Source organism: Solanum dulcamara, chromosome 7 (genome assembly GCF_947179165.1).
Source record: "Solanum dulcamara chromosome 7, daSolDulc1.2, whole genome shotgun sequence".
Taxonomy (NCBI): Eukaryota; Viridiplantae; Streptophyta; class Magnoliopsida; order Solanales; family Solanaceae; genus Solanum; species Solanum dulcamara.
Genome location: NC_077243.1, coordinates 25,207,796 through 25,220,171, shown reverse-complemented (window position 1 = coordinate 25,220,171; position 12,376 = coordinate 25,207,796). Strand labels below are relative to the sequence as shown.

Genomic DNA, 12,376 nt, shown 5'->3' with positions numbered 1-12,376 from the left:
CGTGGGTAAGCAAGTGGAGAGCAGTTGTTGTGTTGTTTAGTAAGATTAGTGACTTAGAATCAAATATTGATGGTGTACTGTTGGTGCATTTATTAATGGGGAATTGGGAAAGAATTCAGAGATTTTGTCTGCGGACAGGCCGCCCTAGTGGAAGGAATTCCACTATAGCGAGGTCACCATAGCGGGTTAGGTCCCTCTATGGCGGTCCAGTACTAATATAATGGAGAGAAGCCTTAGACCACCTTAATGTTTTCCTCTTGCAAGTGAAATACCAAATATTCTAAGGACAGGTGTTGGTATAAATAATTGAGGAAAGGTAGTAGACTGGTTAGACATAGTTAGTAGTGGTCGTATTTCAGATATTTCTCCATGTGATAAAAGGGCTAGGCCTTGATCTGCATTAGAGTTGGCAGCAGACCAACTAGAAGGGATAAGATCTAGGCTTGAAGAATATTGGGAGGTTAATGGGGATGGTAAGAATTTGTGTGTAAAGGTTTGGAGGGTGCATTTTCTTAATTGCATGTTTTCTTCTTGTTGGTTGCTTTATATTATGCGGTGAGACTCGATTTGACCGATGATGCCTACCAGTATATGTTATTTGTACTGATACTATCCCTGAGTCAGTGATGTTCCATAGGTGTAGACGAAGATGATTCTCCGACATCTTCTACTTTTCTTCTTGTTGGTGGGAGCTGTGTCATTATTTTATTATTGTATTCTTAGAATCTCTTGTACCTTTTTAGACTAGTATCCTTAGGGGTGTTAAAATATTTTTGTGTAATTAACTTTGAAGTTTTAATTAAATGAATAGATGGTGTCTTCATGACTCTTTTAGACTGTTATTTTGGTATTTTGTTAAACTTCTGCATGCTATATTGTTTGGAGATTGAGGGATCACCTACTTAGGTGTTAGAGTCGGTACTCACATGGATCGGTGGGATGGATAGTGACATTAACTTGTGAAACGACAAAATAAATCAAAATCATAATATAGATTCATTTAAATTTGACACCACAAATTATACCTAAATTAATACAAGACAACAATACTCTAAATTTGAACAATATAGATCAAAATTTATATTTTTTTCCTATACAAAAGTTTTATTATAAGAAGTACTGCACCAAATCAATTTATATACGCATATGTGAGATCACTTTTAATAAAACAGATTAAGTAGTTAAAAAAATACATAATAGTCAAAACATTAATCTCAAAAAATCAAGACAAATTTATTTTCAGCAATCCATGTAAAAGAACAAATTCATTATCAATAAATAGAAATCAATATCTATATCTAAATTGCAGAAAGCATATAAACAAAAACAAAATGGTGAAGAAAGAAAAAAACGATGAGGAAGCAGAGAGATTAAGGTTTTGTGATAATAATATAAAATGGTGAACCAAAAAAAAGAAAATGATGAAAAGCAGAGAGAATCAAGGTTTTGTAATAACAATCAATTAAATAGTTAACGGGATAATTAAGGATTCATATATTATGTGAGTTATACAAAATCTTTTTTTATGGAATGGATATCTCCTACGTTAATGATATGGTATTATTTATTGAATTAGCATTTTCTCATTATTTTTTTTAAAAAAATATATGTAGATTTAATAGTTTGTTTGGTAGGGTTAATTCTACTGTTATGTATAAAAAACTAGAAAGTCCAGGACTAGTAATATATTGTTAGCAGCCAAGTAGTGGCCATCCACTTATCCACTTAATATTATCTTAAATTTAAATAATTGTGTGGGGCCCACTTCAAGTGGGCAAGTTTCCCACATCTTCCTTTTTCTTCTCTATAAATTGCTAAATTTTTGGCAATTAAATGACACAGAACAATAAACGAAAAAATACATACACTGTCTTCCCTTTTGCTCTCTTTTATGTTCCTTACTCTTTTCGTCTAATTAATTGTTGAGGTAGTATATTTATAACACGTTATCAGCACGAGGCTCCGACTAATTTTCAAGGTAACAAAAGTGGTAAGAGTTTTATTTAATTTTATTTTTATAAAATGACAAATATTTTCAAAATTGAATTTACTGCTCTTGATATTTCTAGAAAATACTACTCCTCATGGGCACTAGATGCCGAAATTCATCTTGAATCGATGGGTCTGGCAGACACCATCAAAGATGATAACCAGGCATCTAATCAAGACCGTGCAAAAGTTATGATTTTCCTCCGCCACCATCTTGACGAGGGTCTTAAATTACAATATCTTACATTAAAAGATCCCTTGAAATTGTGGAAAAATTTAAAAGAAAGGTATAACCACCTGAAGTTGGTCATGCTTCCACAAGCACGTCATGACTGGTTAAATCTGAGACTAATGGACTTTAAAAATATAACTGAATATAATTCTGCTTTATTTCGAATTATAGCTCAGTTAACTTTATGCGGAGATGAAATCACGGAACAAGATAAACTTGAAAAAGCATACTCCACATTTCCACCCGCGAATATGTTCCTACAGCAGCAATATCGCGAAAAAAGCTTTACAAAATATTCTGAATTATTATCTCACTTACTTATTGCTGAACGCCATAATGAATTATTAATGAAAAATCATGATAGTCGGCCCGTTGGTTCTTTGTCATTCTCTGAAGTGAATCAGGCAAATTCTAACCAACGAGAAAGAGGCCATGGCCCCAGTCGTGGTCGTGGTCGTAGTCAAAGAAAAATTTTTAATCATGATGCTTGGCTGACACCGAGAAATAACCAGCAATATAAAAGGCAGGGTAAAAAGCCATAAGCTTTACCGAAGAATAATTCAGAAACAATATGTCATAGATGTGGAGGTATGGGGCACTAGTCGCGGATTTGCCGGTCGTCAAAATGTCTGGTTCAGCTATATCAGGCATCGTTAAAGAGGGCAAAAAATAATCCAGAGACAAATTTTATCTCTGAGGATAATTTTGAGCCCATGCATCTGGATGTAGCTGATTTCTTTAATTTTCCAGAAGTAAATATGAATGTTGATAAGCCCGATAATATTTAAACAATTCTCTTTGTTGTTGTATGTATTAAATATTATGTTTGTATTTTTCTAGATCCATGTAATAAAATAAAATTTTGTATAATAAATTATGTATTAATTATAATATTTACTTTCTTTCTTTGTGAAGAAAATATGGAAATGCCTCAAATCTTGTTTGGATCAATGATAAATCACGAGGATATTTGTGTAATTGATAGTGGAACAACCCATGCTATATTTAAAGACGAGAAATATTTTTCCAATTTACTTAGAAGAAAAGCTAATGTTACTACAATTTCTGGTAATTCAAAAATGATAGAAGGCTCCGGAAGAGCTACTATAATTCTACCTAAGGGGACAAAAATTGTTATAGAAGATGCACTATTTTCTTCTAAATCCCCAAGAAACTTGTTAAGTTTTAAAGATATCCGCAGAAATGGATATCATGTTGAGACATTAAATGAAATGAATATTGAATATCTTGGTATAACCAAGAGTGTCTCAGGCCAGAAATATATTTTGGAAAAATTACCAACTCTGTCATCTGGCCTATATTATGCAAAAATTAGTGCAATTGAAGCAAATATGATCGTAAACCAGAAGTTTACTAATCCAAATATATTTGTGCTATGGCATGATCGAATAGGTCATCCTGGATCAATAATGATGAGACGAATTCTTGAAAATTCAACTGGACATCCTTTAAAGAACCAGAAGATTCTTACAAATGATGAATTTTCATGTGCTGCTTGTTATCAAGGCAAATTAATTGCCAGACCATCGACCCTGAAGGTTGGCATCGAATCTCCTGGCTTTTTAGAGCGTATACATGGAGATATATGTGGACCTATTCATCCACCTAGTGGATTGTTTAGATATTTTAGGGTCCTAATAGATGCATCATCTAGATGGTCTCATGTGTGCCTGTTATCATCTCGCAACCTGGCATTTGCGAAGTTGTTAGCACAAATAATCAGATTGAGAGCACAATTCCCAGATTATCCAATTAAGGTCATTCGCCTTGATAATGCTGGAGAATTTACATCCCAAGCATTTAATGATTATTGCTTATCAATTGGGATAAAAATTGAACATCCTGTTGCTCATGTTCATACTCAAAATGGCCTTGCAGAGTCATTTATTAAGCGCCTACAATTGATAGCAAGACCTCTACTAATGAAAACAAAATTGCCAATTACTGTTTGGGGTCATGCTATCTTACATGCAGCAGCACTTGTACGTCTCAGACCGACACATTATAATAAATACTCTCCGTCACAATTAGTATTTGGTCATGAACCAAATATAGCCCATTTAAGAATTTTTGGTTGTGCGGTATACGTGCCTGTAGCACCACCACAACGTACAAAAATGGGCCCTCAACGAAGGTTGGGCATATATGTTGGGTTTGACTCACCCTCCATAATTCGATACCTTGAACCGTTGACTGGAGATTTATTCACTGCTCGATTTACAGATTGTCGGTTTGATGAAACAATTTTCCCGCCATTAGGGGGAGAGAAAAAGGAACCCGAAAAAGAAAAAGAAATTGCGTGGAAAGTTTTATCACTATCACATTTTGATCCACGCACCCACACATGTGAGCAGGAGGTCCAGAAGATCATCCACTTACAGAAAATAGCAAATCAAATGCCAAATGCATTAACTGATTTGAAACGGATAACTAAGTCACATATCCCTGCAGTGAATGTACCTATCCGAATTGATGTCCCAAAAGGACCATCTACAAGTATCATAGCTTCTGAATCCCAAACACGCCAGAAGCGTGGTAGACCGTTGGGTTCAAAGGATAAAAATCCTAGAAAAAGAAGCGTAAGAAATAATAAAGATGATACTACACACGAACTTCCTGAAGAAGGTCAAGGTTTGAGTAATCCTGATATTCCTGAAGAAATCAGTGAACCCGAGATTGAAATGAATGAAGAACTTTCAATAAGTTCTACCGGTGATGAGATAAATTTAGATCGATCAAAAATTACGATGGATAATGTTTTTGCATATAATGTTGCAATTAACCTCATGCAAGATAGTGAAAGTCTTGAACCTAAATCCATCGAAGACCTGTAGTCCAAACCCCTGAAGGTGTAAAACCAGTTGGTTATAAATGGGTTTTTGTTAGAAAACGAAATGAGAGAAATGAAATTGTAAGATATAAGGCACGCCTTGTTGCACAAGGATTCTCTCAAAGACCCGGAGTCAACTATGAAGAAACATATTCACCGGTTATGGATGAAATAACATTTCGATATCTCATCAGTTTAGCTGTACATAAAAATCTTGAAATACACCTAATGGATGTGGTTACAGCTTACCTTTATGGTTCACTTGATAATGAAATTTACATGAAAATCCCAGAAGGATTAAAATTGTTTGAAGCATGTAAAAAATCTCGGAAAGTATACTCAATAAAACTCCAAAGATCATTATATGGTCTGAAACAATCAGGGCGTATGTGGTATAATCACCTAAGTGAGTACTTAATAAATGAAGGTTATATTAATGATGTTATTTGTCCATGTGTTTTTATTAAGAAAACAGAATCAGAGTTTGTTATACTCGCCGTTTATGTTGATGACATAAATCTCATTGGAACCCCTGAAGAGGTCCAAAAGGCAATTGAATATCTAAAGAAAGAATTTGAAATGAAAGACCTTGGAAAGACAAAACTTTGTCTAGGTCTGCAAATTGAACATTTAGCAGATGGAGTTTTTGTCCATCAATCTGCCTACACTGAGAAAATCTTAAAAAGATTTTACATGGACAAAACATATCCATTAAGTACTCCAATGGTTGTTCGATCACTTGAAGTGGAAAAAGATCAATTTCAACCTCCAGAAAAGGATGAAGAAATTCTTGGCCCTGAAGTACCATATCTCAGTGCTATTGGTGCACTTATGTATCTTGCTAACGCAACTAGACCTGACATAACATTTTATGTTAATTTGCTAGCAAGGTATAGTTCATCCTCAAAGCGAAGGCATTGGAATGGTATCAAACATATTTTGCGATACCTGAAGGGTACTATTGATATGGGTTTGTTTTATACTAACAAAAGTTGCGCAGACCTTATTGGTTATGCAGATGCAGGTTATTTATCAGACCCACATAAAGCTCGATCTTAGACAGGTTATCTGTTTACACACGGAGGGACTGCTATATCATGGCGATCTACAAAACAGTTCATTGTTGCTACTTTTTCAAATCATGCTGAAATAATAGCAATTCATGAAGCAAGTAGAGAATGTGTGTGGTTGAGATCGATGATACAGTTCATCAAAGAAAGATGTGGTCTAGAAAATAATGTTAAAATACCCACAATTATATTCGAAGACAATGTCGCGTGCATAGCTCAATTGAAAGGTGGCTTCATAAAAGGAGACAGAACGAAACACATTTCACCAAAATTATTCTTCACACATGATCTTCAGAAGAATGGTGAAATTGATGTACAACAAGTTCGTTCAAGTGATAATCTTGCAGATTTATTCACAAAGGCATTACCAACATCAACTTTTGAGAAGCTAAGGCATAAGGTTGGAATGCGCTATCTCCAAAATATCAAATGAAGCTTTCATCAGGGGGAGTAAATACGCGCTGCACTCTTTTTTCCTTAACCAAGGTTTTGTCCCACTGGGTTTTTCTGGTAAGGTTTTTAATGAGGCAGCATTCAAGGCGTATTACCAGTTATGTGTACTCTTTTTCCTTCGCTAGATTTTTTTTTCCAATGGGTTTTTACTAGTAAGGTTTCAACGAGGCTCAACATCTATGAGTCTTCAAGATATTTATTCTTTCATTATGATTTTGTTTTACGTGGACACCCAAGGGGGAGTGTTAGCAGCCAAGTAGTGGCCATCCACTTATCCACTTAATATTATCTTAAATTTAAATAATTGTGTGGGGCCCACTTCAAGTGGGCAAGTTTCCCACATCTTCCTTTTTCTTCTCTATAAATTGCTAAATTTTTGGCAATTAAATGACACAGAACAATAAACGAAAAAATACATACACTGTCTTCCCTTTTGTTCTCTTTTATGTTCCTTACTCTTTCCGTCTAATTAATTGTTAAGGTAGCATATTTATAACATATATAATATTTAATATGTCATTTAGTCAATTTACTCTAAGTAAGCGTTTGACCCCAAGTAATTTTTGGGAAAAACTTGAAAAATTCTTGGTAATTAGAGTTTGTCCGTATAATTTGCCATTACTTGACAAATATATTTGACAAAAATCCAAAGTTTCCAAGTTCTAGAAAAAACTAGAACTTGAGAACTTGGAACATGAAAAACATCCCCCCCCCCCACACACACACCAAAATCAGCAAAATACAAGGCCTTTTATATTTAGTGTACATGCAATCAATTACTCTCTCCATTTAAAAAAAATGACCTACTTTTCTTTTTAGTCTGTTTAAAAAAGAATGATCATTTTTTTTTGTCAACACTTTAATTTCAATTTTCCACGTGATAAATTTAAGATCACAAGATTAAAGAGTATTTTAGTACATTTAACATAACTTTAATTTAGAATCACAAGATTAAAAATTATTCTTGTTTTCTTAAACTTTGATAAGTCATTCTGAGGGAATAATTATTGCTTTGAGAGTGAAACAATCTCTCTTTTATTCTTAAGGACATATGTTGCCGTAATAGTTTCGGTTGATGTCCAAGCCCAACAACAACCTTCAAATAAAGAGGAACTATCTGTTATGAGTTCATATTTGAAACTAATAACGTAAAGTAATATACTATACAAAAGACTGAAAGGTACGTACAACAATGGCATTGATTATCGATCCCAGAGGACTTTTTCTTCCCACCCAACGAAATTATTTAATATTCTGAGTAGACAAAACAAATTTAAGATTTTGATAGACAATACCCAAGTCAGCCAAAAGCTAAAACAAATTACAAGAACGCCAATTAATTCGATGTCGTATACCTCCCTGTAGAAATTGTCTTTGCCCAGACATTTAACTTCTTGTTTGGACCAGCTTGGTCGTGTGACGCGTACCTCTTCTTCCGGCATCCTCTCTGTAGGTAAAATGCTTGTCATCGAAATGTTAAATAATTGTGTTAAGAAAAGACACATCGAAGATCGAAGTTATTTTCTTCTATTTAAATTGTACGAGGACAAGAATCTCATTGTTGAATCTATTTTCTGTATGGATATATGTTACATGAGACAGACTTGTAACTCTAATGGTTAATAATACAGACTTAGTAGTATTTTGTTTTTCTTTCCTGAACGAAGCATTTCTCTTCCAACAGAGAAAAGAACACCACCGAATTAAGGTAATGGATCCACTAAACTAATTAAACAAATTACAAACGTAATAAATAAAGGGAAGATTATATTGTACAAGACAAATAGGAGAAATAACTTTTCAGCCTAAATCATTCTTCAATAGGCCATTTTAGTGTTGACATATTAATGCACGCACCAAGTCTTACAAGTTATATATGTGCCAAAAAAAATTCCATGAAGAGTGACAAGTGATTCACTTCAATGAATGCATTTTCAGAGATGAGTACCATCTCGGTAGTAGCTTTATTTTTTTAAGTGTGCTTTGATATTGTAGGACTAAACCACTGGCCAAAATTAAATTTAAAGCACGAGTTGTGCAGGACATACTGCAATCAAACATTTGGACTTTATTATTAAGTAGGATTGTAGAAAGAGACTTAAGTACTACTAAAAAATTCTACTTGACATAAACACTTTTATAGAATTTAAATTAACAATTTCTTAAAATCATAAACTTTCTCACTTAAATCTTTAATTACTCTAATATCCCCAACTCAAAACATTCCTTAACTTGAATGTTAAATTGCCCTAATACCCTCAACTAAAAACACCCAATTATATCTATATCTATTTATCTATAGTATTTTAAAAGCATGAGATTCCAAACATAAAAGTTAAATTACAAAAATATCCCTTAAAACTCAACAACCACCCTTCTTTTAATAAACGGAGAAGGGCCTAAAATGCCCCTCAACTATTTGAATTGGTACAAAACTATCATCTGTTCACCTTTTGGCCCCAAAATATCATTGACGTCAATCTTTTAACTCAAAAATACCCTTATTTTTAACGGCTCGCACTCATTTGGTGGACGGAGGATAATATTATACCAAATCGCATAGTTTTAAGATATTTTAGGCCCTTAACCGTTAAAATAATTTTAAATTACTTAATAAATGAGCTCATATGATTGACCTGATTCTGGGTTTTATAGTAAATTACCTCCCCCCCTCCTTCACTTTCTCTCTTTCCATTTTTTTGTTCTTAGAATCTAGTCCACCATTTTAAATTTTATTTTTTTAGGCTTATGACAAAATAATAGAGAAAAAAGGGAAGAAAATAATGATGACATTCATATAGAAATAATTAGTTCAATAAAAGATAATTAAATAACATTCTTTTGTGTATACCCAAAATTTAAAATAAATGAATAAAAATATTTTTCTCTTATCTCCACCATGATAATAATATACATTAAAACAATATGAACATGTAAGTTCATTTCAAGTTTAAGTCACTGATATACTAATTAAGAATAACAGATTAAAAGGGGGAAAAGGTCAAAAATAGTCCTTAACTTTCATCTATTAGTTAACATTACCCTTATTGTTAAAAAAAGTTATTAATACCCCTGTCGTTAATAAAGTTTTCACCTGAACCCCTCTTGTGATGAAAATCCCCAAATCCTCTAAAATTGACCCTTTTTTTTATTTTTACCCAACCCCCTATTTAACTCATGCCCGACCCGTCTCAAAAAAAACATTTAACCCATTTTCATCCATTCTTCTGAAAATCAAAGCAAGTTCAAGATACTACCAATTCATCCATGATAGCCAAAGCAAGTTCAAGATACATGGATCTTTCAAGTGATCTCTCAATTCCAGTTGACTGTCTAGTTGATGGCACCATGGCAAAGAATTTGAAATCCAAAATCCAAAATCAGGAGGAGCTAAGGGGAGTGTTGTTGGCACATTACTCATACCTCTAAATCCATTGCTTCCAACTCCAAGTTTCAAGCTTGAATTAGGCATTGGTAGAGGCATAGAGGTAACTAAAGATGAAATGGGTCGACCCAAAAACTTGCCAACAAGTGCACAAACTCGATCTAATTCACCTTTCAGCCTGGCATTTTCAATCCTAATATGTTGCTCCTCTAGAGAGATTTCACCAATCATTGCTGGACCACCACAATTAGTGCAAATTGGATTTCTCATTGCTTCTCTTATAAACATATTTTCTACACGAAGCTTATCATTCTCTTGCCTTAGTATCAAAATCTCATGGCGTTCAAGTTGAGTCTGGTGCAATCAAGATTCATAAATCAAGCAGCACAAAAAAAATAAAAGAACCCCACAAAAGAATGAATCTTTTAAAGCCATCAAAATTGAATCTTTTTTATTACCTTCATCTGAGTTCTACGATTTTGAAATCAAAACTTGACTTGCCTAGTCTCCAAGTAAAGCCTTTTGCTTAACTCCAGTGTATCTTTAACTTGCTTTGATTTTGAGAAGAATGGATGAAAATGGGTTGAATGTTTGTTTTGAGACGGGTCAGACATGAGTCAAAAAGGGGTGGGTAAAAACAAAAAAAGGGTCAATTTTAGAGGATTTGGGAATTTCCATCACAAGAGGAGTTCGGGTAAAAACTTTATTAACGGCAGGGGTATTAATAATTTTTTAAATGGTAAGGATAATGTCAATTAATAGATAAAAGTTAAGGGACATTTTTGATCTTTTTCCATTAAAAAAGAATATAAAGATTTCAAGAAGAAAAAAAGTGAAAGCGAGAGGAAGTGAAGGAGAGGAAATGTGATTTTACTATGAACCCAAAATCAGGTCAATTATATGAGCTCATATATTAAGTAATTTTAAATTATTTTAACGGATACGAGCCTAAAATACCCTTAAACTATAAGATTTTGTGTAGTATTGTCCTCTCATCCACCTAATGAGTGTGGACCGTTAGAAATAAGGAATGTTTGAGTCAAATATTGATGTCAGGGTATTTGAGAGCCAAAAGATGGATGAAGAATAGTTTTATACCAATTCAAATAGTTAAGGGACATTTTAGGCCCTTCTCCGTTATTTAAATCTATATTATTATAAAAGCACGAATATAAATGTTGATTGATCAAAATATTCACTAAAAGTTGATTTACTTATTTGCCCTTTTAAATTAAAATTTCCTCCATCTAAAAAATTACTAATGGGTATAAATATAACTTTGCACTAGAACTAAACAAAACACATTTCTATTAGGACTAAATTTATAGTAGGATACATATTTATCCTATTAATACTAGGAGTTTAACATTAAATCTATTTAAAGTAAATTATGAGTAGAAAATTTCTACACGTTTAATCATATTGGTCGACCAAAATATCAATTAAATATTGAACGACTTTTATATCCTTAAAGAGTAAATATTTAATAGTTATAACTTTAATTAATTTCAAAGTCCTACATATTTGCATAATAATTAAATAACAATTCTTTTAAAAAAATAGTAAATGATAATTTTATCTATTGTAGAAAAATAATAAATGATAATTTTATCTATTATATAGTCTTTCAATAAAGGCAATGTTCGATCAACAATTCAATGAAATACAACCTTTCGATATTAACTTTTTTTCCTAAATTCAAGATGATTCGAGATCCAAATCTTGGATTTCGGGTCAGATCTCAATTTGAGTGCCGGATCCTAAATCAGAAATTGAGTTAAGATTTTGGGGTGTCAAGGGTTGGGTCCCAAGTTAGGTGTCAGGGTGGGGTTTCGTGTCGCATATCGAAGTCGGGTTTCAGAACAAGAGTCAAGGTTTGGTCCCAAGTCAAGTATTGGAGTGGGTCCTTAATCGATCATCAGGGTCGAGTGTTGTAAACATATCCTGATTTGAAAGTCAGATCTCGTGGTTAGGTTCTGATTCAAAATTCAGATCCTGAATCAAAAGTTGGAGTCGGGTCCTAGGTCAAATTTGGGGTTAGATCTCGATTCGCAAGTCAGATCCAGGGTCTGATGTCAAGGTCAGATATTGAGTTCAAAGTCGGATCGGGTCAGGAGTCGGAAGTCGGGGTCGGTCATGTGTCATATGTTAGGGTCGGTTGGGATCAGTCTCAGTTTGAAATTTGGGTGTAGAGTCGAATCTCGGGTTAGAAGTCTGGTTCCGATCCAAAATTTGGATCGGATAATAGGTCAAGAGTTGGTATCGGAAGTGAGGTCCCAAATTAGTATCAAGTATCGAGGTTAGATGTTTGGGTTGATTTTTGAATCGGGTCCAAAGTCGAATATCGAGATCAGATCTCGAGTTAGAAGTCGGGTCTCAGGTCGCGTCTTGGAATA

At 33.7% G+C, this 12,376-nt stretch overlaps 1 protein-coding gene across 2 annotated transcripts; it reads right to left on the bottom strand.

Moving 5' to 3' along the window:
* Positions 1 to 7,616: 7,616 nt before the first annotated feature.
* LOC129896129 (homeobox-leucine zipper protein ROC5-like) lies at positions 7,617 to 10,589 on the bottom strand. 2 transcript variants are annotated; one of them, XR_008767913.1, is made up of 3 exons: positions 10,439 to 10,589; positions 7,784 to 8,042; positions 7,617 to 7,691 (listed from the first exon to the last, which is right to left on the bottom strand). XR_008767913.1 is itself a non-coding variant. In XM_055971961.1 (2 exons), the coding sequence occupies exons 1-2, from the start codon at positions 10,442 to 10,444 to the stop codon at positions 9,849 to 9,851; spliced, it is 492 nt and encodes a 163-aa protein (XP_055827936.1). In that variant the 5' UTR covers positions 10,445 to 10,589; the 3' UTR covers positions 9,571 to 9,848. The 2 variants fall into 2 exon arrangements, 1 of the variants encoding a protein (XP_055827936.1); XM_055971961.1 differs by lacking the exons at positions 7,617 to 7,691; positions 7,784 to 8,042 and adding an exon at positions 9,571 to 10,334.
* Positions 10,590 to 12,376: the final 1,787 nt, after the last annotated feature.